The 17,031-nt window shown below is 57.5% G+C and overlaps 4 protein-coding genes across 4 annotated transcripts; 1 reads left to right on the top strand and 3 right to left on the bottom strand.

The window, feature by feature from the left end:
* Nucleotides 1-5,068: 5,068 nt before the first annotated feature.
* GLRG_07938 (WD domain-containing protein) lies at nucleotides 5,069-7,276 on the bottom strand (the record flags this gene model as incomplete). The annotated part of the gene is made up of 2 exons (XM_008098623.1): nucleotides 5,069-6,056; nucleotides 6,114-7,276. The coding sequence occupies 2 exons, from the start codon at nucleotides 7,274-7,276 to the stop codon at nucleotides 5,069-5,071; spliced, it is 2,151 nt and encodes a 716-aa protein (XP_008096814.1).
* A 4,297-nt stretch (nucleotides 7,277-11,573) lies between these two features.
* Nucleotides 11,574-12,781, bottom strand: GLRG_07937 (alcohol dehydrogenase GroES-like domain-containing protein; the record flags this gene model as incomplete). The annotated part of the gene is made up of 3 exons (XM_008098622.1): nucleotides 11,574-12,222; nucleotides 12,283-12,511; nucleotides 12,577-12,781. 3 exons carry the CDS (start codon nucleotides 12,779-12,781, stop codon nucleotides 11,574-11,576), a joined length of 1,083 nt encoding a protein of 360 aa, XP_008096813.1.
* Nucleotides 12,782-14,078: 1,297 nt separating this feature from the next.
* Nucleotides 14,079-14,570, bottom strand: GLRG_07936 (uncharacterized protein; the record flags this gene model as incomplete). Its single annotated transcript, XM_008098621.1, has 1 exon — nucleotides 14,079-14,570. One exon carries the CDS (start codon nucleotides 14,568-14,570, stop codon nucleotides 14,079-14,081), a length of 492 nt encoding a protein of 163 aa, XP_008096812.1.
* A 459-nt stretch (nucleotides 14,571-15,029) lies between these two features.
* Nucleotides 15,030-16,301, top strand: GLRG_07935 (ribosome assembly protein 4; the record flags this gene model as incomplete). Its single annotated transcript, XM_008098620.1, has 2 exons — nucleotides 15,030-15,124; nucleotides 15,251-16,301. The coding sequence occupies 2 exons, from the start codon at nucleotides 15,030-15,032 to the stop codon at nucleotides 16,299-16,301; spliced, it is 1,146 nt and encodes a 381-aa protein (XP_008096811.1).
* Between the last annotated feature and the right edge of the window lie 730 nt (nucleotides 16,302-17,031).

Here is a 17,031-nt window from a genome sequence, read left to right as displayed (position 1 = left end):
GTGCGTCGAGCGCCGTTGGTTGGCTGAGCGTCCTTCTGGCGGAAGATGACGAGGGGGAGGAGAGCAGAGGGCCCAGTCCCCTTAATATCCCCTTTGATGTCACTCTCCTGTTGTAAGCTGATCCCCAGACACCTGGGAAGCGATGCACGCCTGTCAACCGTAGCCACAGACGAAGCGCGAGCATACACGCCAGTCAAATGTCATGTCCGTCTCCTCCGTCTACTTGGCCTTGTATGTCGTTACCGAAAGTGTGTGCAGCAGCCGTAAGTTTAGACCCGTGATGTTGCGTGCGTCGCAATCTCCGCCATGGAGGCTCGTGATGACAGTCACTCGCATTGCCTGTGTGGGCATCATCGTTGCTGGTGACGATGCTGCCATGCCCAAACTTCATCGATGAGGCTACCTACTGCACTACCACCCCAATACCCAAGACTTGGCCATTCTCCAGAGCCAAGCGCAGTCACAAGGACGCGGCGTCGAGAAGGTTCCTTGGTGGCTGTTGCTGCTGCTGCTGCTGTTCTTGCCCGAATCTCTTCATGTTGGCACTCTGCAAAGTTCGTTTCGGACATGGCAATGCGTGCTTAACCGCCCCCTCCCCAAGACCTCAGTCACGACGAGAGTCATGTCCGCCGTCAGGTTGCCGGGACAGGCCAGTGATAGCGAGTACCTACAGAATGCATGCACGCATGTCACGAACGAGGCCATCGACGGACGACCAGACGTACATCCCGCTGCCTACCTGCACCTTGTGCAAAGGATCGCCGAGGCACAGTCGTGTGTCCAGTGGGCTGGGACGGAACTGCGTGCCTCCTGCGTGTCAAGGTGGTGCCCATGTCATGTCATGTCATCCCACACCGTGCCATCCGTACCTGAGAGGTTCCATCGTCATTGCGACCCCGAAGCCTCGGCAACCCACTGCTTCTTTTCTTACATGCGAAGCTCAGCACGCAAAGCGTGACATGACATGCGCACCACGTTACCTCTCGTCCGGTGCGGCGGTATGGATCCCTCGCACCCAAGGAGGCCGAAGGGGAGCAGGAGGAGGAGGAGGGGGAAGAAGAAGAAGAAGAAGAAGAAGAAGAAGAAGAGAGTTGAGTGCGATGCCGATGCGTTCTCGAAGCTTGGTTCGGCCCAGCTCCCGGCCTGCCTACTGCACAAGTTTCTTTTTGCGCGGTGCCGTATCCGGACCGTGGACCGCGTATGCGTATTCGCAACGCCCTACCGCATCGTGCGTTGTCGACGTTGGACACCCGATCTTGGCCGTTTCGAAACGTCCCATCACCCCCTGTTCCATCTTGAAGACCCTTTCCCAGTCGAACGAAGCCTTGATCTCGCCCCACCTTGGGCACTCGCCGCATCTCATGTCCACCCGCACTCTATCTGCGCATCCGTGATCCTATTCCTGGACATACCATCCATGTAAGCAAGACTGCTGCCAAGTTCCTTTTGTATCTCGTCAAGTGACCCTGGCCTCCCTTTCCGGCAGGGCAGCGGGGACTTCGCGATGATGACGGCACAGGCTTAGTAACACAGCCGCGGCCTTCGAGTCAGGACGACGCCAACAATAACATGGCCGGGGCATCCGAGTCAAGACGAGACAGGTACCTACACCTCGTCCCTTGGCTGCAGGGCCACCAGTGCCGTGCCGTCTGCTGCCCGCCGCGCCACCGCTCCCCCCCGAGTTCCCATCTGATAGGAATCGGAGCATGGGCAGAAGGCCGGTAGAGCCCGTTTCCCCCCCCCTTTTTGGAAAAAGAAAAAAGCGCCAAAAACAAACTCCAAACACCTTAAAGAGACCTCAACTACCCCAAGGTAGGCGCACCTAGGTAGTCAGACGGCACCCTTGTGGGGCCAGTAGGTCGTTGGCAATACCGTAAATAAATGCAACATGTCCGTATCCCGCACACCCATGGCCGCGAGAGAAGACCCGGGGCAATACGCTGGGACATGTTCTAGGAACATACATGCATGACCTTCTTCCCCAGCCATTCCTCCTCGAGTCCGCAGTCAGGTGGCGTACCCGTGAAGCCTTGCCCACGTGGCCTGCACACAGCACTCACTCTGCAGGTGAGAAAGTGAGTAAGAAGAGGTGAGAGAGAGAGAGAGAGAGAGCTCATAGCCGCGGTGCCATGCTACCTCCCCTTGTGGAGAGTGTGTCATCTCTCTGGCTTGCTCGCGAATCGAATCGTGGGGTAGTGAGACAGTGGCCCCGCGCGAACCACACGCAGCCTTTATGGCACCCATTTCCCGCTCCAAACCCATCATCATTGGAAAACATGAATGTCTCGTTTCTTCACCCCCTTCCCACCACTTCCCAACACGTCGCCGTGGTTTCTCACGCATTCACCTCGGTCCCTCCCTCCTTTCACGTACACGTGTGCGTCCTCGTAGATCCTCTCGCGACCATGGGGCGGGTGATGGCCGCCGATCATCACCATCCAGCGTGCCAGCTGATCCGGCTCTGATCTAACGGGTAGTGTCACCGCCGCGCTGGTGCCACGCAGACCGGTGTTCGAGACCTTTGGTCTCCCTGGGGCTTGCTTAGCCCGGCTTCTCTGCGGCTTCATTTATTCTGGCTCCCCCCCCCCGGGGGACAAAAACCTGGAGGCGCGGGGGAGGCTTAGGCTGAAAGCGTGCTTGGGGGAAGGCCAGGGACATGGTATGACGGGGGAAAGGTCTCGCGGAGGGGAATCGGTGAGCTAGCTACGGTGCCATGAGGCCGAGGCACTCCCGTCGTTTGACTCGACGACGTCCAGCGAAGCCAGAGCGCTTAAAGCCATCGCACAAGGGGGTGTCAAAAATGTCATGAGACGAACACACACGTTCATGACGCACCTTGCTTTATGTGTGCCCGTACAGACCCGGCCAAACAACGTTGCGTCCGGGACTGTCACGGCGCCCAAGCTCTGAGCCCGGTGCAATATATCTGCGACCCCCCTTTTCCCCCAAACCCTGGACCCGCGGCGGGGAGCATGATCCAAGAACCAACAGGATACTCCATGAACGCTGCAAATGCACGCCGAACTGGACTGGCCTCTACTTAGACGTTGCGTCGAGATGCCAGCTGAAATCCCTCCGCTCGTGGTTCAGTCCTACCAAGTGGGTTGACCTACCTACCGCACTATAGGTGACACGAGAGAGATTTTGAGATGAACACGCTTTAGTTCGACGAGCAAGCAAGGTTCTCAAGCGGGAACTCGTGTCCTCCATCTTGGTTAAACTCTCCGTAGTGTAGTTGAACCGACAGCACCTGGCCGAGGCACTGCCACATAGCACCAGCCCGGCCCAGCACCATTCCGCCTGATGGACGCGATCATCTCGTCAGAGCCATCTCGGCGCCCGCCCTCGGACGTTCCAAGAGTCCTCATACCCCCCTCCTTCGGCCGTTGCACGGAAAATCTCAAGGCACGGCCCGCGCTCTACTCGCCCACAATGCCATCGGGCCGCTCGCCCTTCCCACCTCGCCGTCTCAGGACAGAGTTGGGCTGATGGTGACCGCGCCCTCCGGTCCGCCGCCGCCGGGCACCATGGCTCGACGAGATCATGATACGGGATGGACCTCAGTGGTCCCCCGTCCCCAGCCCTGTCCGACGTCGAACGAGACGCGGACGCCTCGCAATGATGCCGCCAACGGGAAGCTTAAGCAACCATCCCCCCTTCCCCCGCCGCTGCAGGGTCGTCTCTTGTATCTTGGCACTCGACTTGTTTCCACGCCGGACGCCCCCCCCCTCTGGCATCGTCGACATCCCCCGCTACCGCCCGCAGAGTTCTCCCGCAGAGCACGTCTGAGTACCTACCTACCACCTTTGCCCGCGTACCCGACAACGAAAACGTCGACGTCCGGACGAAAAAGAAGGCGACCAGACGAACAGAAAGACGAAAAAGCGCAGTAACTTGCAGAGACCCCCCGTCCAGCAATTCCATATTCATCGCATGTCCCCCAAGCACAGACCCTTCTCCGTCCGTTCAAGTTCCCCCCTCCTCACTGTCAAACAGTCAACCCAACCCCCGAAACTCCAGACGCAAAGAGACGAGAGGCATGGACGCATATGCACACTCTGACATACATGTACACACATGGAGAGCAAAACAAAAGGTCCTGCTGCGCAGCTCTCGAAACAGGCCGCCCTGCGGTCCTGAAGGAACACGCAAAAAAAGATGGAGAGACGCCGACCATCAGACCACCCGGCGGCGTCTGCGACTCTTTTCTTTTTTGCTTCTGAGTCGAAAGAGAACGGGACGTCCCCGGACTTTGCCCTACTCTCCTGTCCGAGTTCGAAAAGAAAAGAAGAATGGAAAACGAGAACCCTCCCGTTCTGAAACCCCGTAGACGTCGGACCATGCATGGCATTTGTCTGGCCCGCTCGCCGGCCCGGCCGCCGCTTTGATGTGCGAGGGCATCCCCGCGTCCGCACGTCTACCTCCCCCCCCTCCCTTCTCTCTCCCCAACAGAAACTCCGTGTTCTGTGCCCACTCGCCACTCTCGCCTTTGTAGCATGAACATGAATGGCGCCGTTGTCTCACGTGGAATGCCCGTTGTCGACATTCGCTGGATGGATTGGATAGCAAAAAACGTTGGCGAAATAGAATCTATAATGCCTCTCTATCCAGTGGCTGTCTATGCGAGCAAAGCTAGGGATGCCATGCAAAAAAAAAATAGACAAGAAAGAAAAAAGAAGAAAAAGAAGAAAAAGAAGAATGACGCCTGGGCTCAAGAACGAATGAACCCCCAAAAGTGAAGAAATAGAAACCCAAACCCAGAAAGAAACATGCGGCCCCCAATGCAAGTGGATGAAATGCCTATCCTTCTCCAATACGCCTGCCTCTCTGTGGAAGGGGGTCTCTTGTCTTCAAATAGTCCCCCCCCCCCCCCCCCCCCGCCTTCGTGCTTTTGTGTCAAGTCTACCCGCCTATTATCCATCATCCACATCTCGGCTCGTGATGAACAAAAGTCGTCAATGAGGGCGGTCCAGCCATGCCGCTCTCGGTATTAGCGTATTATGTAGCGTGTATAGGATGATGCGATGCGATGCGATGCAATGCGATGCGATGCGTCTTCCGTGAAAATCTAGATGTATCCGCCATCTATCGCGCAACCCCCGCCGCTCTCCAGGGCCTCGATGCCCGGGACGTCGGCGCCAAAGTCCATGATCAAGATCTTGGGGTCCTGACCCGTGCTGACGATTCGCCGGTAATCGCTCTTCGCGCTCAGTACCCAACTAGCGTGCCACCGCGGGAAGTCGAGCAACTGGCGGCCCGTCTCCATGTCGAAGACCTTGATGTCCGTATCGTAACTGCCGCTGACAAGACGGCCGCTGACCGAGTCGATGTGCAGGCTGCGCACGAGGTTATCGTGAGCCTTCATCTCGCGGAGACACTCGCCCGTGTTGGCATCCCAGATGCGGATGACCTTGTCGTTGCCGGCCGAGGCGACATAGCGGCCGTCCTCCGAGAACTGGGAGCACGCGAGGCCCTTGGTGTGGCCTTGAAACTCCCGGATGTTCTTGCCCGTGTCAATGTTCCAGAGCTTGACGCGAAAGTCGCCGGAGCATGATACTATCGTGTTCCCACGCATCTGGACGGCATTGACAGGGCCCGAGTGCCCACGCAGCTGGCGGAGCAGAGTGCCCGTCGCGCGGTCCCAGACGCAGATGGTGATGTCCTTGCTGCAGGTGATGATGTGCTTGTCGTCAAAGGCAAGGTCGAGCACGGCAGCGGTGTGGTGCTGAAGACGGCGGACCGGTCTGTAGCCCGAGCGGACGTTGTACACGATGCAGCTGGAATCGGACGAGCCCGTTACCAGCATGCGGTCGTCGTACTGCAGGCAAAGAATCGAAGCTTTGTGGTGCGTGGGGAAGGACACCATTGCGGGCATCGACGGGTTAGCACGCTGATTATCGGGCAGGGTGGCATAGTGAACGGGGTTCCCTTCGTCGTCGAGCAGCAGGGAAACGTCGTTGACGACCTCGGGAGGACCGATGACCAGACGGCACTCAAAGGTCCGCATATCCCAGACTCGGATCGTCTTGTCGCGGGAACCGGTGATGATCTTGGTCCTAGCCCGGATGTTAGCCATTTGGTCGTGTGGTTTCCAAGGGAGTGGATGCGCTTACTCGTCAAACTGCAGACAGTAGATACTGTCCAAGTGGCCGTTCAGATAGACAGGCTTCGCCTTGCCTTCCTTCCATCGCTGGTCGAGCTCGTCCTTGGCCTTGTATATCTGCTTCCAGTCGACGTCGGGGCTGATGGACGGCACGCCTTGGCCGGTGCCTGGCTGAACTGGTAGACTGGTTGCATATGTGCCCGTCTTCTCGCGCAAGAAGGACTCTCGCCAGACGTGCTGGTTCTCAATCATCTTCTGCCACTCGCGAGACACACGGCTCGCGGCAGCAAGAGCCGTGGCATCGAGATGGGCGAGGACCTGGATGGCAAGCTCGACAGGGAGCTGGGCGATGAAATCGACACGACTGATGTTTGCGTCCCCCACGTCCGAGTCACCACCGGTGACCGTGATGCCGATGCCGCTCTCGTGGTCGGTGAAGTCATCCGGCGACGCATACAGCCACTTGTTGTGAACGGCCTGGTTCTGCGCCGCCGCCGCCGCCGCCGCCGCCTTGGCAGCACCGCCGGTGTGGTAGGGAATGACGGGCGGCTCACTGCCGTTGCCAGGGAGCGGCAAGCAGGAGAAGGGGTGTTCAGCAACGAAGGCATCGCTGTGTGTTGTGTCGTGGCCATGAGATGACTTGGAATGGCGGAAGCTCGTGGCCTGACGGAGCCGGTGCCAAGGCGAGTGGGCATGGGAAGTTCCAGGGCGCTGGTGGTGATGATGATGGCGATGGACCTCCTCGAGGCCCAGGCCAAGGCCATGGGCGCCGCCGAGAGAGTGGCTTTTGTGATGGACCATACCCTTCAGGGAGATGGAGGCGCGACGAAATATGCCCTTGATGCTAGCGTTACCGTGTCCTGCCGGGTGCGTGTCGTGTGTGTGACTGAAGGGGTTATCGTCGCCAGGGCCGTCATGACTCCGGGATCGCTCGAGAGAGAGCTCTTCCAAGTGGCTCGGGAGGTCGGAGTCGAGATGATGGATGGATGACTTGCGCCGCCATGGAAGCGAGAGACTCAGGCTGCGGAGGCGGTGTGCCTGGAAGGAGGACCTGGTGTTGACGTGTCCGTCGGGGCCGTCCTGTTCTTGGATGGCAGATGTGGAGGCGGGCTCGTCGTAGATGGCCTCCTGGGTGGGTGCCCACTCGGAGACGTTGCAGATGCGTCCAGACATGGCGAGTGTTGATGCCGTCGACGGCTAGGTAGGGCGTCCAAGTCGTAGTCGAGATCGAGGTCGCTGCAGAGAAGTCGTGGTCGAAGTCGTCCGGGAGTGGACGTGGGCTTAGGAGTCGGGCACGACTGTGGCGCGCTTTCGAGGAAGAGAAAGGGGAGTTCGGGACGGGGTCGTGAGGCAGCAAGACAGCACGAGCAAGCTGGCGATCATTGCATGGTCAGCGATGAGGTTCGGAAAGGCTCGATTGTTCAGATAAGTAAAAAAGAAAGAGGAAAAGCAAAGAAAAGAAAGTCGGGTCAAGTGGGATGGAATCAAGGGGGGTTCGTTGGTTATTACCTGTCGTCCGAGCTTATCCCTGTTGTTGTTCTTCTGCCAGACTGTTGTTCCCCCTTCCTAGACCCTGAGTCTCGTCTGGAGTGCCCGAAACGCGCAGGAGTCAAGACGGACGGCACTGTCTCGGCGGTCTCCCCACCAAAAGGGCTGGGCTAAGCTAGGCCACCGCAGGTGGATAACGGGGGTTACACTAGATGGCAGGATAGCAGCCAGTCGGAGGGCGCAGGCTGGGGGGGGGGGGGGGGGGGGGGAGGGACGAGAAAGGGACCTGGTACGCTAGGGAGGGACGTTGTGCAGGAAGAATCAAATCGGGCTGCAGTATCGCTGTAGGCTTGTTGATCCTTGGTCGCAGGCAACGGCAGTGGCGGAAGGGGCAGCGGCAATGGGAATCAATCACGGAAGTCGGCCGGCCGTCTTTTGCCTCTGAGGTTCCTGAGGAAGCTAGAGAGGGAGAGGGAGAGAGAGAGAGAGAAGGTGAGAGAGAAAGAAGGTGAGAGAGAGAAAGAAGGTGAGAGAGAGAAAGAAGGTGAGAGAGAGAAAGAAGGTGAGAGAGAGAAAGAAGGTAAGAGAGATAGGGAGTAAGAGAAATGGATGATGGATGTTTGGGTGGTGGGTGACTGGTGGTTGGGGTGTGCTGGAGATTGGTCAGTTCTGGCCTATGGGGGGCATCAAGGGTCGATGGGAGTTCGTCCACACCCCCGGTCTGGCTCGCTTTTCCAACCTTTTTTTTTTTTTCAGGGTCCGTTCTTCCTTGCAGAGTTCATTCGAAAGGAGAAAGAGACAGCTCGGCTTGTTTGGGGCTCTTCCGAATTGGGGCTGGGTTCGGATGTAAGAAAAAGGGCGGTGGACACTCGACTATGCAAAGCCGCCTGGCTAGGAGAGATATCCTTACGGCAGAGGAAGCTGAAAGTGGATAATGATAGTGACGATGATAATAATAATAATAATAACAATAATGGGGTGAGAGGACCGGAAGAGGACTGGAGTTCGGCGGGAAGATGTACGACGAGGCGCAGAGGCGTTAATTACCACGCGAGTCAACAAAGAAGATTTAAGAACAAAGCAAAGGGGAACAAATAGTTTGAGAACCGGTCGACAGGGGTGTGTATGTGAGCGCAGATCGCCGGCTGGCCCCCTTATGGTTGCTGGTGTCGGTGTTGATGACAATACAGACACCTATGGACGGGCAACAGGTTCGAGTAATGTTGATGTAAAGTTTGCGAAGACCCTGTTTAGAAAAGCAAGGAAAGGACTTGTTTTGGCCTGTTTCTGACGGAAAAGCGTTGATGGCCGCAGAGAGAGGGAGAGAGAGAGAGAGAGAGTAAGAGTAAGAGACCGGGAGGGAAATAGGTACTGGCGGGGGAGTGGAGGGGCGGCAAGCCACCGGCTACCTAGTCCAAAGTGATGGGCCGTTGTAGAGAACAATGTTGGGAGAGACGGACGAGCCAAGACAGAGACAGAGACGGAGACAGAGACAGAGACACAGACACGGATACAGACAGCGACAGGGTAAAAGAAAGAAGACGGAAAAGAAAAAGAAGAAGAAAAAAGAGAGAGACCGAGAGACGGGCCGTGGTCTGTTCTCTTCCCTTGGTTGCCGGTGTCGAGTCGAACCTGTGAAGGTGCGTCGCGCTTGGTATAGACCCGGCGGGGATCGGCCACTTGGGAATCGTCGTCTCTCAGAACTGTGAATGTCTGTCTGTTTAACAGCGCATGACAGTAAGTTGAGATGCATGCTCGTGAGAAGAAGGACGTCCTTTCTGTTGCTCTCCGGGCCGGGTAGCGTATCCGTGGTGTATCTGCAGACAGAATACCATAGTAAGCCTGGTGGTTGCTATCGAGATGTGACCCCCCCCCCCCCGCGTCGCATTGTTTACATCCTGGGCCAGTCGAGGCACACATGGCAGAAGAAAAAACCAAATAAAAAAAAAGTCTAAACACGGACGGATCACGATGTAATGTGCCGGCCTAATGTCGATATGCTAATGCTAAAGAGACATATCTGTATCCGTACACTATCCAAGTTAGCATCGTGCTTGTACCTGCCTGCACAGCATTGCTACGGTGCAAATACCCTGCACTCAGCGACTGTGTGTCGATGTCCAAGTCGAGCTACTTCCATGCCCACCGTTTTTGCCGCAGAAAGAAAGTATACAGTACTTGCGGCCGCCAAAGCCTGCACTGCATGCGCATCGTCCCGGTGCTGTATCCGTAGGAACGGACTCACTAAGTATCCAAAAGGTACTTACCTACCTACAATGTAGGTAGGTAGTAGCTGGGAGTGGTCGAGTACATAAGAAACTCACCTCTGCCTACGACTGTAGCATCGTGTAACCCTCCATCTGGACCTCCCAATTTGGGCCTGGAACAGTCAGTCTCGTGATCTGCCAGAGAGATGGATTCGCCTCTTTGCCCCTTCTCTCCATCATCTCGCCCCATCAACAAACACCACTGCCGTGTGGAGACGTGCAGTATGTGCTGTGCACTGCATCTACGGAGTAAACCCCTGGACATGCACGCAGTACATACACGGTACATTACGGAGTACGGAACATGCACATGCACATGCTCCTTACCCCCCCCCCTGTTCCGCCATCGGGTCCCCATCCATCACCCCGGGCTGCTGCGCTGCAACCTTGTGGGTGCCTCCGGTGCTTCCAAACTCTATCTATCCGTACGGAGTACACTAGGTACCTACGTGCCTACTACCCCCGGGGATGCTGTCACTCATCGCCCTGGCGTTAGAATCTACCCAGCTTATGCCTATGGCTGGCTGGAAAATGGAAGAAACAAAGACAAGAGACTCGACTCTGACCCGTCTCACCGTGATTGCAAACCCCTGCCCAGACTTTTGCCATGGTCAAGACGCGCCTCGCCCATTCCGACACGCCCGTCACATTGGCATCACTGACATCCGAGATGACCTGCCACACCACACCACACCACACACCCCTTAGCAGACTCGGCCATCTCATCCCACCCCAGACTAGTCTCCCCCGGCTGCTTGTGTACCTCACCGTCTTCGTTGGCCAGCAAGCCAGCCACCAAACGTGGGGCTTTCGAAGAAGCTTGAACAGGCTAAGAAACGCTCACGCCACCAGTTGGAGCACAACAAAATGACTACATTCACAACACGTGGCGGATAATAACAACCTGCGAGGAGGGGGGGGGGGGGGGGGGGGGGGGGCGCAGACAAAGGCACTCTCATCATCACCTAGTGTACACTCCTCGGTAGGGAGTTGCTAGCTATCTTGCCCCTACCTGTATGTACCGGGCAGCGAGCGTTCCGGGGAAACTCGATTCGCCGTGGCTACATCGGCCAAGCTTTGGTTGACAACATTACATGACGGCACTGGAAACATGTGTATGGGTATGGATTGCACGCACACCCCCGACTAAACGTCGTGGTCATCGAATGGCCTCGCATCATGTTTGTAGAGCTTCTGCCGGCGACGACTTTCACCTCGGCTTGCCAAGGCACCAGCTGACAGCACCTCCAACCAAGGCCCTTCACCTATGCAACCATATCTTGATGAAGTGAAGTCTGCTCGGGCAGTTTCTCTGCGGTATCCGGTACGTACTCCGTACTTTGTACCGTATCAAGAGGTTGAGATGAGATGTGGCACAGGCCAGTGGTGCTGCATATTGGGTTATATGGTGAACTGGGCTAGAGCTTATATGAGTCTAGATCAATTCTACCTAATCAGTACCTCTTCGCGCCAGAGCTGCTGCTGCTGTAGAGAGACAAGGAACTTTTGAGAATGCATCAACTCCTAACGACACAGTCACTCCCAAGTGTCACAGGCTGGCTGGCACCTGAGGGGCTCTAGTGGTGGCTGCACTGCCGCAGTGCCCGTCATGTCTACGCGTGTCATCACCGTGGCATATACGCAAAATGATACAGGGCATCGAGTGGTCTTCTTTTTTAGCCTCGCTATACACGTTACATCCTCCACAATCACCATTACTGGCCAAAGGCCTCCTCGTAGTTGGTCAAGCAGTACCTGTAGCGGACCTTGGAGTCTTCAATGCCGTTCATGGCCGACCGCAGGCCGTCGGCGTTGATGGGGACCTCCTGCACCCATGTCTTGATTCCCTTGTCGGCGGCGAGCTGCAGCATCTCGAGCGTCTCGCGTCTGCTGCCCAGGTGGGAGCTGCCGATGAAGCAGCCGTTGGGGAGGAAGTCCTGGTTGCGGACCGTGATGCCGCCGCCGCCGGGGAGCCCGACCGAAACCCACTTGCCGTGCACGTCGAGCAGGCTGAGGTACGCCGACAGGTCGAAGCCCTCGAACGAGTTGGCCGTGTTGAGGATGAGGTCGAACGTCATCGCGTGCTCCTTGTTCCAGTCCTTCTCGCCGCTGGCCAAGTAGCCGTCGGCGCCCATCTTGAGCGAGTCCTCCTCCTTGGACCGCGACCGCGAAATGGCCCAGACCTCAGCCCCAAGGGCCTTGGCGAACATGATACCAAAATGACCGATGCCGCCGATGCCAACGATGCCTACCTTCTTGCCGGGTCCGCAACCGTTTCTGACCAGGGGACTGTAGGCAGTGAGGCCAGCGCACAACATGGGCGCGGCAATAGTGCTAGGCAGCGCGTCGGGGATGGGGAAGACCCTGTCATCCGTCAGTCTTTGTTACCGATTGCAAGGCATGCATGGTTTAGCATCTTATTACCAGTGCTCGTGCGTGCGGACATGGGACGAGTAGCCGCCCTGCGAGATGGCGCCCGAGTCGGGGAATGTTGAGCCGTAGGTATCGAGCTGGTGCTTGCAGTACGTCTCGTTGTCGTTTTTGCACTGACGGCACTCGAGGCATGCGTAGGACTGGGCACCGACGCCGACGCGGGCGCCTTCCTTGATCTTGGTGACCTTGGGGCCGACTCTCAGAGCCTTGCCGACGATCTCTGGCACGCGCTTGTTAGCCCGAGACACCCTCGTAGTAGCCAAGGTCGCGGGGAGGCATGCTTACCGTGACCCACAGCCAAAGGGTACGGCTGAGCGCCCCAGTCACCCTTGATGGTGTGAACGTCACTGGCGCAAACGCCGCAGCACTCAATCTTGATATCGACGTCGTAGTCGCCAAAGGGCTTAGGGTCGAACTCCTGCTTCTTGAAGTCTTGCCACGTCTCGGCGCTGTTGACCTGGAAGCCGGTGAACTTTTCGGGGATGGACATGTTGTCTAGCCGTGATCGGACGTGGATAAAAAAAAAAAAAAGGTACTTGGAGGATCGGTCAACTCTTTTCTTAGAGAAGGACAGATGTGAAGTCGTGAAAGGACAGCACGGGTGGGAAGAGGGAGGAGGGAAGGATCGAAGGATCGAAGGTATGTCGAGACGGCCAGAGGGGACGGCAGCGTATAAAATACTCTGGCAATCCCAGGGCTGTCATCGAACCCCCCACATTCTCGTTTGTTCCGGCGTTGCGCATGGGGGAGGGGGGGGGGGAGGGCGTTCATCCTTGAGGGTGAGGGGCACAACACTCGAGGAGGGGCTAACGTCGCGCCGCAATACCATCCCATGCGTATGCGTGAAGGATGGGAGTGGCCGAGACCCTTGCCCAAGGCTAGGCGTGTGTTGGAGGACCAAGTGAGAAGGAGGCAGGTGTCCTGCTTATTCTTGCGACGACGTGATGATGGCTTCTCTCGCATCCAGCTGCCCGGTCAAACGAGATGCTGTATGGCCGCAGTAAAAATGTTCAAATGGCGAATTCGTTGTCTGAACTGTTGCTTTCTCTGCCGCAACACTGCTGGATCCGCATCTTTGTCCATCATATCCTCTCATCCACCAACCCGTGCACCTCTCTTCCATACACATAGGTCTGGGAATCGTGCCGCGCTGCCCCGCGGTGACACCCCACCATTGCCTGCCAATTGCGCCGCAGAACCCACCCGATTCGAGGTGGCTACCCCAGGGGGTTTGGGTGGAAGGATTTTGTCCGGGGGATTTTCCGAGGCAGGGTGCCGAACTTCCCACCAACCAGAACCCGAGGTTCTCGTTTCGGTACTCGACAGTCCACGATCGCAGATAACATCGGACTGGGCCTGGGCCAAAAAGAAGAAGGTTGACGAGGAGGGGTTAACCTCGCTAAATTGGTATCGCTATTTCGCTGCATCTCGGCAAACGTCCCCGAAGACCTGTGTGTCAAGCAATTGGCCCTAGCCACCATTCAGGGCCGATGCATACGTACTTCCAAACATTCTGCTCATATACAGCCTATCGAGGGAAGTGTGACGCCAGTCAGAGGGGCCAGCCAGACCAGCATGTCGGTATCTAGTCTGGCTTGTTTGGACCCTCGACCGTGCGGCTTGTCTCGTCGTCCCGTTATTAGTCGCAGGTGGCACAAATTCGAGACTTCATCCTGGTTGAGTCTTCGTTCCTCGGTAGCAACGTTTTCAGGAATTCACTCTCGAGGCTTGGTGCAACGTTCGGGCGCACAACCCCGTTACATAGAGTCGTATCCGCCATGGCTGCTCTATCGCTGCTTCTGAACCTGTGTTCGGCCGCGGGTCAACCCGACACCTGCGAGGAACGCGATCCGCATCGAGGCACCAAGATAGACGAAGGGGACATTTCCCCAGTCGATGGCATTCCACTTGGCAAAGTTGTAGTAGACCTCTGGGCCGAGGCTTCGCACGGTATAGAGGTGACCGATATCAGCCACGAGGAGGACGAAGAGGACCGTCTTCCACACGCGTAGGTCCGACGTCGAGCGAAGAACGAGAGCTTCGTTGAGGGCGAAGAGGAGGTAGAGGTTCGCGAGCTGAGACAGGACGATGGATGTCCCCTGAGGGATGACGTCTGGCTTCGAAGCGGCGTGAGTGAGTTGCAGGTAGTCGTCGGGCCTGGCATAAGCATAGTAGGCTCCTACGAGGGCAGAGATGGGCTCGATGCCGAGGAAGAAGACGCGATACAGCCTGGGGATGGTAAGGCCCATCCTCATGCGCTGAGGGGTGTTGGGAGCCATGATTCACAGGCAGTCAAGAGTGAGGAGGCAGTGAAACAGAGAGCTGCTACAAGATGGCACAGAGCGATGGAGGACAAAAGATAGCAGGAGAAGCTGGAGGGGGGACGTCAAGACTGTTTGTTCGTCTCATTCTGGCGCGATGGGAACCCTGATGGACCTATTCGTCATGGTCAAGAGGGTGGAAAAACAGTAGCTCCGGGAGGTCAGGCGGACCTGAAGCAACGATGATGGTCCGTGCTACAGCCCATTATAGCTCCGTAGCTTGGTAGCTCAGCGAAAATTGCGGCTGTGCGGTGACATCCCAAGAAACGCCGAGACGACCGGAGGATAAAACCAGTCTACGGATACACTACGGATACTTCAATTCCATCTCATTTACTCCAATGAGTCTACTCACTTTTTTCGAGACTCACCAATGACGAGATTACTTCGGTGCGTCGTGCGTGCTTTATCTGATTGATGGCCGCTATGAGCACGATTACCTACCTGGACGCCAGCAATGGCTCGTCGGCTGACGATCAGATGCCGACCTACGAGGAGGCGATCGCGGAGAGGTGAGTCTTGGCCTGCACGCACCACACCACACATCACAATTCACACACACACACACACACACACACACGAACGGCTGACCATTTTTTGTCATCGCCGTCGTCCAGACCCAATCCGCATACGGCCAGGGCACCGTCCGTCTCGGGGTCGATACGCTCGCTCCACCTTCACGATGGCACCCTGCCCCCCTCCATCCTCCGCCTCAGGAACCTGGGCCGCACACTCTGCCACAACGGCCCCGTGACGGCCATCGCCATCAGCCCCAAGGGATATGTCGCCACCTCCCAGGACAACGCCGGCACAGCGTTGCCTTCGAGCACCAAGCTCTGGGACTTCGCCCCCCGACCCCCAGCGGCGCCGGCGGCGCGGCAAGTGTCCTCCGATATCGGCACCGATGCACCCGTCGTCGTCTTCAGCCCGGACGGGAAGCTTGTGGCCGTGGTGGAGAAGGACGCCGGCGCCAAGCGCGAGTGGCGCGTCAAGCTACGCGCTGGCGAGGAGGGCAAAGGCGTGCGGTGCATCCTCAACGGCGTGGCGGGGCCAGCGGTGTTCAGCGGGGACGGCAAGATGTTCGCGGCGGCGGACCCGTCGGGGATTGTGGTCGTCTTCGAGGCGGCAGCGAGCCCGCCGGGGATGCCGCCGACCAAGAGGGTGGCCGGGGTGATGAACCACGCGCCGCCGACGCATGTGCTTTTCATGCCCAACGGGACAGACCTCGTGACGCTCTCGCGGGACGGGACGGTGCGCATCTCGGAGGCTAGGACGGGCCGGACGCTGCGGCGGATGGAAGTGGACGGCATGGCGTGTATTGACGCGGGGGCGCGGGCGCTGGGGGTGTCGCCGGACGGGCGGATCGTCGTGTCGGTGTGGCCGCGGGCCGTGTACGCGTGGGAGCATGAGGCCGGGCGTGTGTCGAGCTGGGAGCTGAACAAGGTCCGGGGCACCGAAGGGTGGCCGCTGGCGGTGTCGCCAGACTGCCGGTTCCTGGCGTGCCGAACCGAGGACGGCATGGACATCTCGGACGTCTACTCGGGCCACGTGCTCGCCGAGGTGCGGACGGCGGCGGGCATCGACGGGCTTGTCACGGCGGCGGCCTTCTCGGCGAATGGCAACCTCATGGCCGTCGGGCGGTACACGGGCGTCGTCGACGTGTGGAATCTCGCACCGTTTGGGGACTGAGGGGTGGGCGTTGTGCAGATGATGGATGAGGGGAAGAATGTCACGAAACCAAAAAGTTAGAAAAAGAAAAGAATAAGAAAGAGAAAAAAGGTTCATACTCGCGCACTGCCATCCACAACACCTACCTAGCGACGGGTCGTCCAATTTTGGAAAATGTCATCCGAGTCCACCGCTGTTTCGGACGAAAAAACAAAAAAAAAGCGACCATTTCCACTCAGCGTCAGGCTTCATTTTGAGTTGCCGGGCTCCCAGACCCCGGCACTCAGGCACGTGTAGAGACTAGGCCGGCATGCTGGCCACTTCACTAGAATACAACTCTCCGGGCACCCATGACTCGAGAAAAGTCGCCGGTCAAGGCTACGCCCTGGAACTCGACGAGTTAAGCAACGTAAGTACAGTTCCGCCTTGGACTAGCCCGGGTTTGAATGCCATCCGAGCGTAAACAAAGGTCGGATGGCCAACGGTGAGTCTGAGGCGAGTCAAAGCCATTGAGGCTTGCCCGAGCCAGTGGAAGTCGGTGAGAGGCCAGATGATAAGTAAGAATCAGAATCCGGGGTAAGGACCGATGGCTTCTTGAAGTAGCAGCATGTGATGGACTGCAGAGCAGGGCTTGTCAATTACATCTCACACTGCCTAATGCCGCGATACATACGGATCAAGTCATCCGGTATATTTGTTATATGTTCCAGGGCTTCTAAGAGGGATTGCGATTGATGGGAGGACAAGCTGA

This window comes from Colletotrichum graminicola (genome assembly GCF_000149035.1).
Source record: "Colletotrichum graminicola M1.001 genomic scaffold supercont1.35, whole genome shotgun sequence".
NCBI lineage: Eukaryota > Fungi > Ascomycota > Sordariomycetes > Glomerellales > Glomerellaceae > Colletotrichum > Colletotrichum graminicola.
This window is presented reverse-complemented; position numbering and strand designations above follow the sequence as displayed.